Below are 20,000 nucleotides of genomic sequence, written 5' to 3'. Positions count from 1 at the left end.
TCCCACTCGTGAATAATAAGACTCAGAGGATGTGACCTTGTTCCCTAGCTGTGGGAAGTCTGGACGGCAGGAAGTGATGCGGACTCGAGACACTGGGGGACATTCCAGGAAGCCAGGGATTAATGAGGCACACCTTCTGGAATTCCTTCCTGTGTTTCTTCATTGTAAATTGCAAATTGTTTTGGGTGATCATGGACACGGTGTTCAGTACATGTGAACTCAAAGGTGCAGAAAGCTGACTCGCTGGGGGGCTTACACTCACATACCCACACACACACACACACACACACAGACACACACACACAGGCACACACGCGATTCAAACAAACACACCCCAACAAACACAGTCTGATAAGCTTGTACTTACTTGATCAAAGAAAAAAACACACACAAAACAACTGCTATAAAAGCCTTGGCTTGATGTAGCATGCAGTCATCAAAGAGAAAGATTACTCTTTATTGACTATCCACTGCCAGCATAACTTGTAGAGTAATCTTTTCGAAGTGTGAGTTAAGCGCAACATCCTTCACCAAGGGGTGGGGAAATGTTATTTTAAAGACACACGGGTGCACAGTATAACCATCTGTCTGGTGCTATTTCTGAAATAGCACTTCATTTCAGCCAATGAGTGATATCAGCACTCGACGAAGGTCAGTCCACACACTCTATGTAGCTGTGACTCCAGTCCACCGTGGTGCCACTCTATGGTACATGCAGACCTCCGGACAGCACCATAGAGTGTGGCAAGGCCAAGCAGCTCACTAGCTGACAATTCAGTCATCCAGGTGATGCTTATGGCCTGTTTATGAAGGGAACATAAATCTTTCCCTACAGAACTGTGCATGGCGCTTTGCTGGGGCAGCTCCCGTTTATATTCAGGAGATACAGCCCAGGCACTGATCTCATGGTTTATTCATAACATACTTGCACAGCGCTGCAGGAATTTAATAACAACCCAGTGTACAGTGGTGGGACAGTTCCTTAAAGATGGACTTAATGCCTTTCGTGTCACGAAAAACGGTGGATCATTCAGATATCTGAATACGCATCTGAATCCCCCATCGTTCATCGTGTGCTTTGTGTGTTTGTAAAAATGCGCTATACACAATCAGGATTGTGGGAAATTCTAATTTGAAGACGGCAATGCAGTGCTTTCCCCTCATCTCCATCAAGACAGCGACTACTATGACAATTAACTTTATTCACATTGCCCTTATCATGCGTTTTGGCTCAAGTACTTATATTTTTTTAATCAAACAATACAAACAATACTTCACTGGAATAATCAAGATGCTCTATTGAGTTTCAACCACTTTCCTGAAGCTATAAGATATGGGAATCCTACACTGACCGAATATCATCAGAAACTAAAGTTAAAACATCACTGAAATGCTGCTCTCGGGTTCCAACATCACCCCACCAGAGAGAAATTCTAACCGCGATTTCCGGTATGGTGTCGGTATTTTTAGATGTCGCACCACCGATATTCAAATATGGGAATTCATCAACAGTAACACTGTGCTTTTGTTGGCAATAACAGCCACGCTTTGATCTTCAACTATTCACTGACTCTCTGGTGTTCGGTTAGTGCCTCGGAAAAATACCTTTAAATTGAATAAGTCATGTCTTAGGTCCGAGTATGCGGGATGTGCTTGCATTCCGTGTTAATGCCCCAACAAACAGAATCAACAGGAGTGAATAATGTCGAACTCAGTATTATTATTAAAAGACTCCATTCGTTTGATTAAATGAGCATGGTAACTTAATTTAATGGATTAATCTGCTTGATGTCGGTTTCTTAACCTTGTTTCTTTTCAGTTGTCCAAAGGTGGTGCAGTTATTTTCCCTCGGTTGCGTCGTATAATCCCTCTCAGTAAACCATGAAAAGCGTTGCCGATAGCGCGGAACATACTGTACAGGCCTGATAATCCGAATTTTAAGGTAAACCCACGAATAAACAGACCGTGACAATGACGTCCACAATATTTGTTAATATGAACTACTTTAACTGTAATTTACAAAGCATATTTAGACAATATATTGAGAACATTTACTAACATTATTTGGGAAGCATTTTCTGAAACCCAGAACGGTCCTCCGTGGTGTAAAATCCAGCTATGACCAGCTTGAAATACCAGCTATCAGCTGTTTCAAAACATAGCTTGAGCTGGTCAAACCATGTTGAGTATATAGCTGGTATAACTGGTCAACCAACTACCAGCTGTTTCAAAACCTAGCCTCAGCAGTCTTTTTTTCAGCATGGACATTGCCCTTGTCCGGATAATTTCACTTAACCTCCAGACAATTTCAATAAAGAGGTCAAACCAAGTGAGATCGCATGTTGCAGGGGAAGTAAGCAATTACAAATTGCATAATTACAATGCAAATCCTTAGGCCATAGTCAAAATAAAAATATGTTTACGATTACTTTTTCCCACTAAGAGGTCCGTTGTTTTAATTTTTGGTTTGATTTAAGCTATCGTCAGTGTTGCAAGATTTAATTGTACAAGAGATTCAAACAATCCCGATCCCGAAACTGTGCTGGCAAGTGCACTCCGAATGCACGCAAAATGTCCAATCTATCCAAATACTTGTATATTATAAAACACGAAACAAAACAGCCTGAAATATCCTTCCTCAATACATTCATATAACGTTAACCACTGACAGTCATGAGCAGTTAAGGTATGGCACGATGTCGAAACGAAAACAAACATTTTGGTCAACTAATTTAATGTTTTTATTCCCAGTCAACACACCCTATGAATAATCTTCTTACAGATGTAATTTAAGCCGTTTCGCTTAAAATTCCTTATTTATTGTGTTTGGTCTCGTATGCGTATTGGTAGCTATGCAGGGGAAACATATGTTGCCTATGGCCTATAGTCTAGTTATTCGAGTATGGAACAGTGAAGCTTTTACCAAAAACACTAACAATGTCCGAGTCAACACAGCAGTTCACCCATCTAGCGTGATTTTCAATTGACCAATTGCACAGTATAACTAAATTGAAATTACAGATTGGCACGGCACAGCTGTGTAACAGAAACTCAGCATTATGACAACGCGCAACACTTACTTTCTCCTGTACTCGTCTCTTTCTCTCTTGACTTTCGCCAACACGTTGTAAAGCGCTCTTAATTCTGGCGTGATGGTGTCGATCTGGACCCCAACCCCGTCCGGATGTGTCCAAGAAACACCGGGACCCTGCAGTGTCTCCAGCCGCTCCCCGTATCTCCGGACGTGAGTGTAACTCCATATGGTACCCGGCAGGCGTGAATGATAAGGCCCAGGTATTGGCAGATCCGTGGAGTCCGTCTGTACCGCTTGGTCACGGGAGAAAAGGGCTCTGTAGCGTGAGTCTTCCAAAGCTTGCTGCAGTCGATTTTCCAGTAACTTGTTTCTGCGCTCCAGTTCATGGACTTTAGCGAGGAAACAGCGAAAACGCAGATTCAGGGTCTTCAGGACGTGGATGTTGGAGCCCAGATCATTCCGCAGAGCACTGGTCACCGCCGCACCCGAACCACTGGCTGAGGCGCCACCGACCTGGACCGCAGATGCCCCTGCGCCCCCGAAGCATTCACTATAAAGTAACGAGTTCATTTTTTATCCCAGAAAAAAGCCAAATGGCGAGTGTATGCTACTGTACAAAAAATGTATGTATGTAACCCGAACGAAAATGTCACCCGCACACCGCCCTGCTTTAGCTATAGCAACCTTAAAGAGAGAGGGCGCACATATAGGCTACTGCTGCCTATCTTCGGCCCGAAATCAAAAAGGCCAGGTCCACCGCGGACTTGCCTATAATACGAATCCTCGAAACGTGGATGGCAATGCGGTTAGTACTGGTGCAGCCATTGCTGTCATTGTCTCGCGTCGTAAAAAAAAAAAACAACACTTAAAATCCGCAAATTAAAAAACGCGTACAAGTCTCGGTATAAAAATATATACAAAAGCAGCCGCAGTTCATTGTTTCAAGTTCAGGAGGGTCGATTCTTGCAGTGGCGTATTTGCGGCTGTCATCCTCTCCGGTGAAACTTGGGCTATCGATAGGAAAATGACGCCAAAGCGGCTGTGTGCGCTAACCCTCTCCGCTGTGACAAGTGCTGCTGATGTTGTAGCGTCTTTCGATTATACCTCCCTCTGCTGTTATCCTCCCTTGCTCGGAGCTGGCGGTTGGTCCTCTGCAGCACTGGCTTTTTTTTTTTTTTTTGGTCTTATGGAGGAGGTCTCTGCCTCCTCGGAGCTCCCGGGATCGTGTTACACGCAGCTCCTGTGTTTGCGTCCTGAAGCTGAGAGAGAGACGAACGGAGCAACGGAGACTGAACTGAAGCTCGCTTCCAGTTACAAGCGACCCAACCCACTCGCGCGCGCGCGTGTGTATACTTTGTCACATCACTGCTGCAAGTGCACACCCGCACGCGCACACACACACACACACACACACACACACACAAATAAAATAAACACGCAGGACCTCGCTACATTCACTTACACTGGAAAAAACGTCAGACAAAATATTTGCAATGCAATTACAATGCGATGTATAATCCCAATTTGGCTATGAGTAAAACATACTGGATCATTCATAGTTTTGAAAGTTGTTTAGGTCGACCCAACTTGAATGAAGACAAATAGTTGGCATATTTTGGAATCATCGCCTTTGCTTCTTCATTGTAAATCGTTTCTGTGATTAAGAACACATTACTCGGTAGGCTATGTTTGAACCACAGAGGAAGTCATGCACGCATAACACACTACAAACATACAGATAGATCGCACACAGACATAGGCTGACCTACGCACCATACCACACCATGACACCCACACACACTTCAAGCACTCACACCGCCATATTCTACAGGACAGTTTCTTTCCGTTAAAATGATCTTAAAACGAGAATCGCCTAGATTAAGCAAGTGGCTCTCAAATTTGGCCCAACTGAAATCGCAGAATTTTAACAAGATGTTAATTTTCCAAATTATTATTTTCAATTTTAAAGGGATTGTTTACCCGTAAACAACATTTTGTCTGAAATAGATATGCATGCCCCGAAGAAGAAACTTCTATATTCACATTGTGGTATATTGCAAAAGGATAGGTAAAAATATTTAACTAATCAAATTAGCGCTGTGGTGAATCAAAATGTGCTCCTTGGCTCCCTGCACACCTGGCCCCAAAAACGAGCCATTTAGTAGATAATGATAAAATTCTAAGACCAAGCAAATACTAAGGAGCCAAAGCTGCATTAGGTTATAATACATTTAAGGACAAAAGCGAATTACGAGCCTATTGATTCATCCAGATTTAATCACCCCTTCTATAATTTGATGAGTTAAACATGTTGGGACCTTAATGTAATCATTTATTCATGGAATATTGTTGACTGTTTAATGTAGAAATAATGTAGCTGTCCTAAACTCGGAAAGCAGCCAGTTAATAAAACGTTAAAAATTCTGGGATTGCAATTTTGGTTGCAATGAAAATCAACATACACAGGGGTTCCCCAGGAATACATTTGAGAACCATTGACTAGATGCTCTTACATGCAAAACCGCAAGTAGACTAGGCCTATATCTGGCATCGCCTATGCCACATCTTACTGAAAGTATTTTCATTTCAGGCATGTTCGAATCATTTTAATTGTAGCCTAGGTGACAGTTAGGCTTTATTATCCAATAAAACATAGCAGGCATTATTGACAAAGTTCATTGTTGACTCATTCAAAATGAAACTGAAACAGTCCGAGGAGTAATGCATGAAGATTCAGCCTACTCTGAGAGAGGCATACAGTACGCTGTATCACACAATGTAGAGAGTACTCTGAGTGGCATTATTTGCACGGTTGCGGGAATAAGGATTATTTCACTTTTGGAAATGACAAGGTGAGCAGATTACTATGAAATCACCCTCCAAAACTGGGAATACATTTAAGTATACATACAATTATATTTTCACAAAACATCCTTCAATGGAGCGATTGTGACACATAATCAAGATGGAAATGCCAGTACATATCGTGTGTATACTGTTGGCCCATATATACACTCAGGGACCACTTTATCATGGTAGACCTGTACACCAGTTGTTAATGCACATTTCTAATCAGCCAATCATGTGGCAGCAACTCAATGCTTAAAATCGTGCATACATGGTCAAGAAGTTCAGTTGTTGTTCAGACCAATCATTGGGGAAGAAGTGTGATCTATGTGACTTTGACCATGGAATGATTGTTGGTGCCAGATGGGGTGGTTTGAAGATCTCAGAAACTGCTGAGCTCCTGGAATTTTCATGCACAGCAGTCTCTAGAGTTAACAGGGAATGGGGCAAAAAAACATCCAGTGAGCAGCAGTTCTGTGGGCGAAAATACCTTGTTAATGAGAGAGGTCAGAGTTCAGAGACTGGTTCAGCAGGCAGGGAGGCAATAGTAACTCAAGTATCCACACGTTACTGCGTAACAGTGGTATGCAGAAGAGCATCTCTGAACGCAGAGCACATCAAACCTTGAAGTGGATGGGCCAAAAGTCTCCAAAATAGCTGAATAAATACCAAATAAAGTGGTCACTGAGTACACTTAATACAGAGCATAACTGGGATGAATTCAATTAGAGTTTTAATAAAACAGGGACATTTTGCGTTTATTGAATGTTCCAGATTTCTTTTTCAATGCGAAGGGTTGTAAAATGTGATTTATGACCCCACAGAGAACAAAAGCGTTTGTTTACTCTGGAATGTTACAACAGGATATCTCTGTGTGTGGGCGAGACAAATATGTTACAGCTTATTGTGGCTACATTGGGCTTCAAACCCCCCGCCTTGCCTGTCCCAGTCATTTACCTTAACCACTACGCTACGGGCCGCCCCATTTATCTTCAGCTCCTGCTTGTTTCACGGGCCAGCTGCCTTCAGTTTTCCCTTCAGCATATGAAACTCATGTTCAGTTGGATTCAGATCCGGTCAATCACCAGTCAAGAATGTTCCAGTTTTTGGCTTCGAAAAACTTGAAAAAATGTTTGGAATCATCGTCTTGCCGTAGGATGAGCCGTCCAATGAGTTTGGAGGCATTTGCTTGAACTTGAGTTTTATATAAAAACACTGGCTCACTTAGTCTTCTGCGGACAGTAGTTACCGACACGTTTTGGGGCGTGTTCCTAAGAACACTCAAAGCAAAAAAAACAAACAAAAAAAACACGCTCAAAGCAAAAAAAAAATTTGACCTTTGAAAAGATTTCATAAAAACCTGACCGTATGATTTCTTATGTGACAAGAGGGGTAAGTTATAGCCAGGTAAGCAAAGCATCCACTTAACTCATCATGGATTTTCTTTAAAAATACAGATTTCTCTGCAAATGAAAATACCACTATAGCAAATTCATAATAAATCTCTCCCTTTTATAAAAGCACATTGATAGTTCAGGGCATACTAACCCCATTATCATGGCCAAATTTTAGCCATCCTGCAAATTTCCAAAAATGTATTTCTATCCATCTAATTTACGGAGGGATTCTTCGCCATCTGCTCTACAGATTCTCAGACAGAAGGCAGTTAGTCAACTCTGCAGAACAAATCTGACATCTCGATCATAACGTACGTTCAGCAGCAGAAGTGTTTAAACGCACTCGCCCGATGTGGTGTGCCGTTTATGACGGGAGCGAGCGAGTGATCCATTTTCAGAAGATCGGTTTGCAGGAACGGGCAATTCGGAGAACGAGCCCATTAAATATTTATAAACTGATCGAACGTGCCGTCGCCAAGAGACCTGCGCACAACAGAGGTTATAATCAGCTGGCCACATTCAATCCAATCTGTGCACTGATGAAACAATATGTAAATAGCCCACACAGTACATTTAACAAGTAATTTCACTTTCAACCCAGCCAGGGCACAGCCTAAATAGCAATAACAATCTAGGACAAAGCATGATCGTTACCCATCCCCGACAAAGAACTCGCCTTATTATCAGCACTTAATCACAAAGCTCAGTTCATCTCCATCGTTATTGACATTTACAACAGTTTAAGACTAAAGCGCGACGTGACATTGGCAAACCGTTCATCGAATTCGACTTGCCGTGGTTTTAACTGCGCGTCTCCCAGTAAATGCCATTTTTGTGGCTACGCGAAGCAATGAGTTGGTGTTTAAATGTGTTTTGCGCGGTCTCATGACTGTTATTTTGTCACTGTGGTTACTGCATGATTGATGTTTAATATAAGCTATAACGCCGTACGGAAAGCACATTCTACCAGCCGGGCCGTTTGCTCATTAAACTGAATCTGGACATTTACGATTTCATTCTCTCACTATTAGTTTAACTCCACCTCCCGCCCATGTTTTCTCTGCCCATCTGCCCCTTTATTTACGGCACAATCAGTGTGCCAGTATTTCATTCCGTCTCATCTTTTTTCATTTGCACCCTAAATCTCACTCCATCATTGGGACCACCCCATGGAAATATGCTAACTGCGTGTCGGAACAGCTCCCAGTGATAAGGGTGGTAATGTATATTCAAACATTTAAGATTAATTAGAGGAATTCAATAAATCCACACATACGTAGGTCGTATTGTCTTAATTCCCATGTGGTAATAAAATATGGACTCCATGTAGAATTTTTTGGCGTGCGAAATCTTTTCTTCTTCTTCTTGAAACTACACTTCAACTTCAAATGCTGTCATCACAGGGTTCAGATGATTATGGACATTAATTATAATGGTACATTCGCTGGAGGCGACCAGGAATTCAGTGGATGAACTCAAGACCGAAGAAAGGGCGAGTCGGGTACATAATTATTACAGCTTTATTAATCTTTAGCTAATCCAAAAAGCAGACATTCAGCAACAGTTGAAACATCGTAGCGACGGGAAGAGGCAAATAAACACTAACAGGATGGAAAGAAACTGCACACACCATGCGTTCGGTTCTGAGTACGAGGACGCCCGCTGCAGGCGTCGGTAAATCGCAAAGAATTCTTCATCACTGAGACTGGGCCCAGTGGCACCGTGCTTACCAGAACCAAGAGAAACAGGGGCTCTGGGAAAAGTCTCGTCTGTGGGATACTTATGTTACGGACCTGGTGAAAGACGAACGAAACCCGGGACAGAAACCAGTGTAGTGTCCGGCCAGGAGCGACCAGAAGAGAGAGAGAGAAAAAAACTAAACAAAAAAACAAATTAAACCAAACAGACCAAAAAATAAAAATGGCTAAAATGTTAGAGTAAAGCAATAAAACAAATTTCTGGGTAGTTTCGGTTATGACACTGCAGATGAAACCTGTCCCTGCCACACCATCGCTCCTCTCGTATGTTAGGGGCCAGAAGAAAGAAAGAAAAAAAAAAAACCTCACAAATTGCTTTGTTCTTTTTTTTGTTTTGTTTTAAGTACGACACCTAATACATGCGTGTTTAATATTGTGCTTGAAAACACACGAAAAAAAAAACCCCAACAGCTTCATGATATTTTCATAACCTGCAGTCAGGTCAGACGACACCACTGCAAACTACGATGTAGGAGAGCAGGTGAGCATTAGTTAGCGATATCGTAAACTAGGCTGTAGCTTCCGGTCAGTTTAGAACTTGTGTTAATTTTCATGACAAAAATAAAAAGGAACCAACAACAAAAAAAAAAACCCAATCAAAAAATTAATAATAATAACAAAAAAAAGGAAACAAAAGAAAACGCAAGGTTAGTTTTTGCACTGAATCCCAAGAACACTCAGAGGGATGCTTGAATCTGCGGTCACCCAGACACACTGAATCAAACAGAGGCCTCCCTCCCTGTGTTAAATATTACAGAACCCTTTTTATGATAAATGCATCAACTCTTCAGGCTACACATATCATTTTCAGATTTAAAAGTTGTTTTGTTTTTGTTTGTTTTTTTAAGCTGAGAAAATAAACAAATCCAAGACTGCTGAAAGTGAAGACGGTGATAGAGTGTGAGTATGTGTGAGTGTGTGTGCGTGTGAGTGTGTGTGTCTGCAGGCCTGTGTGTGTGTGTGCCTGCAGGTGAGTGTGTGTGTGTGTGTGTGTGTGTGAGGGTGTGTGTGTGTGTGTGTGTGTGTGTGTGTGTGTGTGTGTGTGTGTGTGTGTGTGTGTGAGTGTGTGTGTTCTGTTGAGAAGGGTCCAGGGAGGAGCCTTTTGCAGACCCCCAGGGGACAGGGGACAGGGGACAGGGTGGAGGGTCAGCCAGAGCAGGGTGGGCATGAGTCCAGTGTGGGCCGCATGCTAAACGTCCTCAGGGCACAGAGTTCAAAAGGTCCTGCAGGAACCCGTCAGGGTCTGGGATCTCAGACAGAAGACCTGGAGAGAGAGAGGAGAGACTAAATGTTTCCTGAGGTTGGACACATCTCCTCCTTTATACATGTATATATATATGTCATCTATCCATTATCTGAACCCGCTTATCCTGATCAGGGTCGCAGGGGGGCTGGAGCCTATCCCAGCATACATTGGGCGAAAGGCAGGAATACACCCTGGACAGGTCGCCAGTCCATCGCAGGGCACACACACCATTCACTCACACACTCATACCTACGGGCAATTTAGACTCTCCAATCAGCCTAACGTGCATGTCTTTGGACTGTGGGAGGAAACCGGAGTACCCGGAGGAAACCCACGCAGACACGGGGAGAACATGCAAACTCCGCACAGAGAGGCCCCGGCCGACGGGGATTCGAACCCAGGACCTCCTTGCTGTGAGGCGGCAGTGCTACCCACTGCACCATCCGTGCCGCCTTATATAAAATATACATATATATATATATAAAATATACACCTGCTTTTTGTTGTAGTTGAGTCCCAAGAGTGCCCGAAGGCACTGAAGTGTAACTACCGTCAAATCCAAAAAGGCACTCTTTAACTTATACCCTTTTCAACCAATCAAAATGACTGTTATTCTATTGTTTTGAGCCCCTATTAAAGGGTGGAGGAACTGGGTTAAGATTGGGCCTGGGAGCGAAAGGGTTAAATGTGGAAATAAAACAAAGCCAAATTTTCAAATATGTATTTGCCATTTCATAATCTCTCAGCGGTGTGAGGTGCTAGTCTCGAACACTCAGACCGTCGGTGAGGGATGAGGAGTGGGCGGGCGGCGCTGGTCTGACGCTCACCTACGACGTCCAGGAACTCGGAGAAGGACTCGGCCGGCATGAGCTCGTCCTGGAAGGTCCGAAGCACGCGCTCGGACGCCTCGAAGATGGGCATGTCGTTGTGCCGCACGTACTCCGCCAGCGAGAAGGACCAGCCTCCCTCAGTGGTGCTGGTGGGCACTTTCTGCAGAGAGAGAGAGAGCTCAGACACCAACCAACCACACGCCAACCGCACCATGTTCCATCTGCTCCACCGACCACACACCAGCAGAACCATGTTCCATCTGCTCCACCAACCACACGCCAACCGCACCATGTTCCATCTGCTCCACCAACCACACACCAACCGCACCATGTTCCATCTGCTTCACCAACCACACGCCAACAGCACCATGTTCCATCTGCTCCACCAACCACACGCCAACCGCACCATGTTCCATCTGCTCCACCAACCACACACCAACCGCACCATGTTCCATCTGCTCCACCGACCACACACCAACCGCACCATGTTCCATCTGCTCCACCAACCACACGCCAACCGCACCATGTTCCATCTGCTCCACCAACCACACGCCAACAGCACCATGTTCCATCTGCTCCACCAACCACACGCCAACCGCACCATGTTCCATCTGCTCCACCAACCACACGCCAACAGCACCATGTTCCATCTGCTCCACCAACAGCACCATGTTCCATCTGCTCCACCAACCACACAACAGCACCATGTTCCATCTGCTCTACCAACCACACACCAACAGAACCATGTTCCATCTGCTCTACTGACCACACACCAACAGCACCATGTTCCATCTTCTCTACTGACCACACACCAATAGTTACCCTTACCTATAAAGCAGTAACTGGATTAGCGCTATCATACCCATCTGATTTCCTTTTTTCATGATATTATAGCCTTCCAGTGTTAATCATTCATTTTCATTATTTTCCTTTCTTACCATCACCTGTGTCAGTGTATATTTGTGTGTACTATATGTGTGTTTGCATATTTTATTTTCATGTATTGCTTTATGGTTAAGTGTATTGAGGCCCACTTCGGTGATAATGCACTGTAAATACATTTGACTGGACTTGAACCAGAACCACGCTCTATCCACTCTACAACAGCACCACTCAGTCCTGTGACCGACAGCACTGCAGGGTTCTAACGGTCAGTTACTGAATTTAAACTATAACCGACACTTAAATCCTTACTGTTAATTCAACTGAGAGAGCCGTTATTACATTTAAATTCAATTGGAATTGCATAAGACTAAAATCAACTCAGCAGATTTTACTCTGTGCTATGTTAGTGCCGAATACTCTCTCCGCACTTCGATGGGTCGATGGTGTGCCTGTGTGAAAGGCAATCTGCATATGAATACAGTTCCTGTTGTTTTTCCCCGACAGGGAAATGAAGCGGCTTTATCGGCCGCAGATCGGGCTGCACACTTGTGCAAACGGAAGAGGGCGAGAACCGCAGCTCAGCGTGACGTAAAACAACAAGCCCTGATCCCTTTAAACAACGCTCTCCGGCACACAGTCACGCTCACCTTCCTGCGTTACTGGTTTGGGTGTGCAAATCTTTGGTCATGTCCTGCGTTTCTATTCCACCAAATACAGGTTTGATAAAGAGCCGCAGGTGACGGTCACAGAACATCTCGCCACTGATACTGTGGGCCCTTAACCCTGCATTGCTCCAGGGGAGGATTGTCTCCCTGCTTAGTCTAATCAACTGTATGTCACTCTGGATAAGAGCGTCTGCTAAATGCCATTAATGTGATGTGATGTAATGACTGTGGGCCTCTGGAGATGAAACGTTCTGGAGCTGAAATGTTGCGGAGATGAAATGTTGAGGAGCTGAAATGTTGCGGAGATGACGGATTCTGACCTTGAACATGTCGTAGACGAGGTCCACCAGCCCCCAGAAGAGAAGAGGAGACCGGTACACTGCATACTCCTTCACAGTTTTGTCTGTTAGTCTGAGAAAGAGGAACAACATACACCGATCAATCAATAGATCAATCCAGGAAAACAATCACTCAATGCATCAGTCAATCAATAAACAAAAATGAAAGGTTTGACGCAAGAGGGATTCAGCCCAACTTGGCTCATCATTTACATTTACATTTTTTTAATTTTTAATAAATACGGTTAATCTTAGGGCAGGAGGGACACAAAGCACTCTGGGTACTACGCATAACTGCATAACTGCATTTTCACCTTGGTGTGCGTGTGCCGTAAGTCTATTTGGTAGCGCTCTTAGCTGGTGGTCATAACTTTCTACTTCACACAGTTAACTCAATTAGTCACTTAAATCCATCCCAAAACTGCGATTCGGGTCACGGCCCCGTGCCTGGACCACTGCGCTTTCATTACGCTCCCTGTCCAAATGTAATCTGTCTCCTGGACCGTGAGAAGACCCCATGCTGAGGGGTTCACCGTGCGGGCCCCTGTCTGTGCGGCGGAGTCCCGACACGGCTAACGGACCGTCCTTACACAGGGCCTTCCACAGCCGGACGCAGGATCACCACCCCGGCACAGCGGAGGGCACTGACACCGAGCGGTTCGGCTGCAGATTTGATTCAGCGCGCGGGCGCGGTTTATGACCTGGCCCTGAGTCAGTGTGGCAGATCTGGGAAGCGTACGTGATTCATCGTAATGACCAACGCCTTTTGAGAAGGGCTTAAGAAAATGAGTAAAAGTGTTTTATAGCTTTGTGTAAAGCCGTCTTTGAATGTCGTTTGAAAAGACAGCCTGTAAATATCACAGATATAAGAGGCTCAAGAACGGCGGTTGAGGAACGAACCGAGAATGAGGGCCTCTGTACTTTCCCGACACAGACTCTGTTTACAACACAAGACCAGCTAATGTGGTTTTCAGCTGATGTGGAGGGCGCGTACGCACACAATTATGCCATTTGGGCTAATTGAAAGCCCAGAGACGGGACACAGCGTACCCTCACACGAGCAAGCCCTTCCATAGTCAGCACGGTAAAACGTGTTACATCACTCAACGCTCTTCTTATGTAAACCGGCGTCTCTCTCACACCCTTTTCACATGACCGGGCAGGAGAACGCGTTTAAGAAAAACAAACATCCAAACCACAGGGTGTTTTTCTGTGGTTTATCGGCCCCAGGATTTCGTACTGTGACTTGTGAAAAAGCCACACTAATAACTCAAGATATGTCATTAAACGAAACTTAACAGCAGCTCCTTTCTTGAAGAGGAATTCATACTTCACTAGCGCAGTGAGAACATGAAGGCTGCTGAGCAGAGAGCCCACAAGACTGGGACCTGGAGGGTTGGTGGTGCAAGCCACGATAAGATCTGCACAGCCGCTGAGCCCCTTAAGGCCCTTAACCCCACATTGCTCCAGGGGGCATAATCCCCATCTTAGACTAATCAACGGCAAGTAACTTTGGATGCAAGTGTCAGCTAAATAACAAATTATTATTATTATTATGGGCATGTAGGCCTCTCTTTCATTCACAATCATAAAGACCTGAATGTGTGTGTTGAGATGACGCAGCCAACAGCGGGAGCCAACGTCTTTACATTTCACACTGCAGCGGGCTGTGTATCTGACCTGTACGGTGAATACTGAGGCAGTACATGCCTCCACGCTGTAACCTTGGCTGAGAGCACAGCCAGGCACTGTGCAGCTCAGAGGAGAAATATGACAGGCCCATTAATATACCGGCGCACACTGGCTGGTCACAGAGAGGCTTTTCTTCTTCCGTATGGTGGATCAGCACAAAGGCCCTCTCTATTCACAGGCCTACAGTAACGCTTCCCAGCCACATTTACATGTCAGCCATTCACATCAGAGTGCTGTGGCCTTTGTGGACAGAAGGACAGGAACACAAATGATGTGGCCTTTGTGGACAGAGGGACAGGAACACAAGCGATGTGGCCTTTGTGGACAGAGGGACAGGAACACAAGCGCTGTGGCTGTGGCCTTTGTGGACAGAGGGACAGAAACACAAACGCTGTGGCTGTGGCCTTTGTGGACAGAGGGACAGAAACACAAGTGCTGTGGCCTTTGTGGAGAGGGACAGAATATAAAGGCTGTGGCCTTTGTGGACAGAGGGACAGAAATGCTGTGGCTGTGGCCTTTGTGGACAGAGGGACAGGAACACAAGCGCTGCGGCCTTTGTGGACAGAGGGACAGAAATGCTGTGGCTGTGGCCTTTGTGGACAGAGGGACAGGAACACAAGCGCTGCGGCTGTGGCCTTTGTGGACAGAGGGACAGAAACACAAACGCTGTGGCTGTGGCCTTTGTGGACAGAAGGACAGGAACACAAATGATTTGGCTGTGGCCTTTGTGGACAGAAGGACAGGAACACAGAGAGTGCATCGGAGCGTTTTGTGGTCTGTGCGTAAGCATGGGTGGATCCCCGGAGAGGCCCGGGCCCCTGGGAGCGGGGAATGAAAGGCACAGAGGGCCCCTGGGAGCGGGGGGTGAAAGGCACAGAAGGCCGGAGCGGTCACAGAGCTCCTGTTTCGGGCGAGCAGGCCTGCAGCTGCGGATCCATGCCCCTCATCCCGCCTCGACGGCTGACCTACATACAGACAGCCCCCCCCCGGGGCCTCCCGGCTGAGTTACGGTCAATATTCACCGATGCCGTGAGGTCTGCTGTCACGCGTGGTAATGTGCTACAGAGCCGCCAGCTCCCGGCTCGATCGATACGCACTCCATACACACTCCATACACACTCCATACACACTCCATACACACTCCATACACACTCCATACACACTCCATACACACTCCATACACACTCCATACACACTCCATACACACTCCATACACACTCCATCTCAAACACAGCCCCACCCCCCAGAGCGCTGGGTCTGCTAACAAACCTCTGAACCAAACATTCAGCCCTCTGAACCAAACATTCAGCCTTCTGAACCAAACATTCAGCCTTCTGAACCAAACATTCAGCCTTCTGAACCAAACATTCAGCCTTCTGAACCAAACATTCAGCCTTCTGAACCAAACATTCAGCCCTCTGAACCAAACATTCAGCCTTCTGAACCAAACATTCAGCCTTCTGAACCAAACATTCAGCCTTCTGAACCAAACATTCAGCCTTCTGAACCAAACATTCAGCCTTCTGAACCAAACATTCAGCCCTCTGAACCAAACATTCAGCCTTCTGAACCAAACATTCAGCCTTCTGAACCAAACATTCAGCCCTCTGAATCACTCCAAATTCAGTTCATCAAAATAATAATCAAATAATGACTAATAATGAATACTAACATTACCAAATGTCATTTGTAATTATGACTTTTTTTATGTGATGCCCTGTAAATCTGAATGGAATCTGATTGGCTGCCAGTGTCTTATCGCCCATGCAGCTGGAAAACAAACCGCTCTGAACCCGCTGTCGTCGTGTTATCAGTGTACTGAGGTGTGGCCAGAACGTTGAAAACAACATATTTATAGTGATGGTTATTGCTCTTGGTGTGGACGGTGTCAAGCCGCCCTGGGAGGGCGGCCTGTAGGGTAGTGGTTCAGGTAAATGACTGGGACCCATAAGGTTGGTGGTTCTAATCCCGTTGTGGCCACAATAAGATTCGCACAGCCATTGGGCCCTTGAGCAAGGCCCTTAACCCTGCATTGCTCCAGGGGAGGACTGTCTCCTGCTTAGTCTAATCAACTGTATATCGCTCTGGATAAGAGCGTCTGCCGAATGCCAGTAATGTAATGTAGTGTAACGGGGCGCGGCTCACTTGTTGGCGCCCGCGGGGGAGACCTTCCTGGCGTGCACGGTGACGAGCAGGCGGCGCAGGAAGTGGATGCGGGAGGTGCGCCAGCGGTCAGGAGGCAGGATGTGCATGGCCAGCACGGCGTAGTAGTGCGGCCCGTCCATGTCGTACGACGTCTCCACCCACTTCTCACACGGCTGCTCCAGGAAGCTCTGCAGGTTCTTCTCCTCCCGAGACGTGGCCCTCGTCCTGAGGGGGGGAGAGAGGAGGGGAGGTTACACACACTGCCCACTGTGGTGGGGTAATACCTCTCTCTCAGTGTCAATCTGTCTCACTTATTCATTCACACACACACACACACACACAAATACTCACTCACTCACACACACTCACACACACTCACACACACTCACACACACTCACACACACTCACACACACTCACACACACACTCACACACACTCACACACACTCACACACACTCACACACACACTCACACACACACTCACACACACACTCACACACACACTCACACACACTCTCACACACTCTCACACACTCTCACACACTCTCACACACTCTCACACACTCTCACACACACACACACACACACACACACACACACACACACACACACACACACACACGTACGTGTTCAGCACGTAGAGCACGGTGTGGATGATGTAGGACACACACACACGAGCACGGTGTTGATGATGTAGGACACACACACACACACACACGTACGTGTTGAGCACGGTGTGGATGATGTAGGACACACTCACACTCACACACACTCACACACACTCACACACACACACACACACACACTCTCACACACACACACGTACGTGTTGAGCACGTAGAGCACGGTGTGGATGATGTAGGACACACACACACACACACACACACACACGTACGTGTTGAGCACGTAGAGCACGGTGTGGATGATGTAGGGGATGAGGTGGATGTTGCTCTCTCGGCCCCCTCCTCCTGACTCCACGCTGAAGGACTGCTCCATGGCGAAGCGGAGGAACAGCAGCTTGGTGTCGTGGATGTTGAGCTGGTACGTGGGCTCCCTCTGCCCCGTGCACTCCTGCAGGTACGTGTTGTGCCTGCAGAGAGAGACCATCATCGTTAGCTTCAACGTGATCTACAGTGTTAGGGTCAGCGCCATCAACAGCGATATTTACAATGTTATGTTCAGCGTCATTGACAGCGATAAAAGTTAGCTTCAACGTTAGTGCCAACGTTATCAAGTGTTAGCTTCAACATTAGCTTCAATATTAGCTGCGTTATTTACACAATATCAACAGCGAAATCTACAGCCTGAATTACAGCTGATCACTGCAGAGAGCATATCAAAAACAATCTCTGAAATGTAGAAGAAACTAAATATTGCAATTAAATTAAGGCAATTACCCTTTAAGCAATAATTCTATCAGCAACTAAAACTGTATGAAACTGTGTGTATGTGTGTACATGTGTAGGCTACGTGTGTGTGTTAGGCAGATGAAACACACCTGGCCAGGCAGGTGGCGAAGGCCGATTCGGGCACGTGAGGCCCCCACACGGGCAGCAGGCCGTTGCACTTTGTGTTAGCGTTCTGTAGGGCGGCGCTGTCCCACTCCTCCCTCCCGCGAGCCAGCCTGACACAGGAGAAGAAGTATTTAATGAGCCCTGCGGGATAATCGGTCCTCTGCATCGCACCCATCCTAGCTACACAGCCAGGTAACAGTCATAGAGGATGTGTTAAAGGATGTGAGTCCGTCACACAGACAGGTAACAGTCATAGAGGATGTGTATGTGACACAGACAGGTAACAGTCATAGAGGATGTGTTAAAGGATGTGTGTATGTGACACAGACAGGTAACAGTCATAGAGGATGTGTTAAAGGATGTGAGTCTGTCACACAAACAGGTAACAGTCATAGAGGATGTGTATGTGACACAGACAGGTAACAGTCAGAGGATGTGTTAAAGGATGTGTGTATGTGACAGACAGGTAACAGTCATAGAGGATGTGTTAAAGGATGTGTGACACAGACAGGTAACAGTCATAGAGGATGTGTTAAAGGATGTGTATGTGACACAGCCAGGTAACGGTCATAGAGGACAGATAATAGAGGTAACAGTAATAGTGTATGTCACACACTCAGGTAACGGTCACAGTTAACCGTGTAAAAGGCTGTGTGTGCGAGACACACTCAGGTAACAGTCATACAGGACCATGTTAAAGGCTGTGTGTGCGTGACACACTCAGGTAACAGTCATAGAGGACCATGTTAAAGGCTGTGTGTGCGAGACACACTCAGGTAACAGTCATAGAGGACCATGTAAAAGGCTGTGTGAGCGAGACACACTCAGGTAACAGTCATAGAGGACCATGTAAAAGGCTGTGTGTGCCTGACACACTCAGGTAACAGTCATACAGGACCATGTTAAAGGCTGTGTGTGCGTGACACACTCAGGTAACAGTCATAGAGGACCGTGTAAAAGGATGTGTGTATGTCACACACTCAGGTAACAGTCATAGAGGACCATGTAAAAGGCTGTGTGTGCCTGACACACTCAGGTAACAGTCATACAGGACCATGTTAAAGGCTGTGTGTGCCTGACACACTCAGGTAACAGTCATACAGGACCATGTAAAAGGCTGTGTGTGCCTGACACACTCAGGTAACAGTCATACAGGACCATGTTAAAGGCTGTGTGTGCGTGACACACTCAGGTAACTGACTGCATGTGTAGCCTACCTGACGGCAGCCAGGTGGCAGTCGTAGTGGACGATGTTAAAGTGAGACACAGTGCTGTAGCCGTGCTGCTTGCGGGGCTTGGTCTCAAACTCCTCCAGGTTGACGCGCTTCGTGTACGTGTAGATGCCCAGGACCTTCGTGGGCTGTGGAGAGAGAGAAAGAGAGAGAGAGAGAGAGGTTTTATTAGAAATGTTAAAAAAACATCATATTACCATTAGTACAGGTACAGGTATCCTGGTTAAGAAGGAAAGCACATATCTCTCAGAGAAATGTCTCCAGGTTTATACTAACTCACTAATACTTTACATTCATATGTCACTGAAGTCTTGAAATAAACTGTCAACTGCATATGCACTAGTAAATGGGAGAGCCTTGCTCAAGGACCGAACAGGTGCATAGATCTTATTGGGGCTACACCAGGGCTTGAACCAC

The 20,000-nt window shown here is 45.9% G+C and overlaps 2 protein-coding genes across 6 annotated transcripts in view; both read right to left on the bottom strand.

Moving 5' to 3' along the window:
* Positions 1-4,246, bottom strand: part of iffo2a (intermediate filament family orphan 2a) — a 49,988-nt gene extending 45,742 nt beyond the window's left edge. The window contains exon 1 of the mRNA XM_061258467.1: positions 3,081-4,246. Coding sequence (XP_061114451.1) covers positions 3,081-3,604 — 524 coding nt within the window. The 5' untranslated portion in view covers positions 3,605-4,246. The remainder of the gene's footprint in view (positions 1-3,080) is intronic.
* A 4,536-nt stretch (positions 4,247-8,782) lies between these two features.
* Positions 8,783-20,000, bottom strand: part of ubr4 (ubiquitin protein ligase E3 component n-recognin 4) — a 99,227-nt gene continuing 88,009 nt past the window's right edge. For all 5 annotated transcript variants that reach the window (XM_061259204.1, XM_061259206.1, XM_061259205.1 and 2 more), the window contains 7 exons: positions 19,569-19,711; positions 18,336-18,461; positions 17,733-17,927; positions 16,837-17,061; positions 12,982-13,072; positions 11,109-11,271; positions 8,783-10,299 (listed from right to left, as the gene is read on the bottom strand). In XM_061259204.1, the coding sequence (XP_061115188.1) occupies positions 10,235-10,299; positions 11,109-11,271; positions 12,982-13,072; positions 16,837-17,061; positions 17,733-17,927; positions 18,336-18,461; positions 19,569-19,711 (1,008 nt within the window). In that variant the 3' untranslated portion in view covers positions 8,783-10,234. The remainder of the gene's footprint in view (positions 10,300-11,108; positions 11,272-12,981; positions 13,073-16,836; positions 17,062-17,732; positions 17,928-18,335; positions 18,462-19,568; positions 19,712-20,000) is intronic.

The sequence above is a fragment of the Conger conger genome, chromosome 10, assembly GCF_963514075.1.
Source record: "Conger conger chromosome 10, fConCon1.1, whole genome shotgun sequence".
Lineage (NCBI taxonomy): Eukaryota > Metazoa > Chordata > Actinopteri > Anguilliformes > Congridae > Conger > Conger conger.
This window is presented reverse-complemented; position numbering and strand designations above follow the sequence as displayed.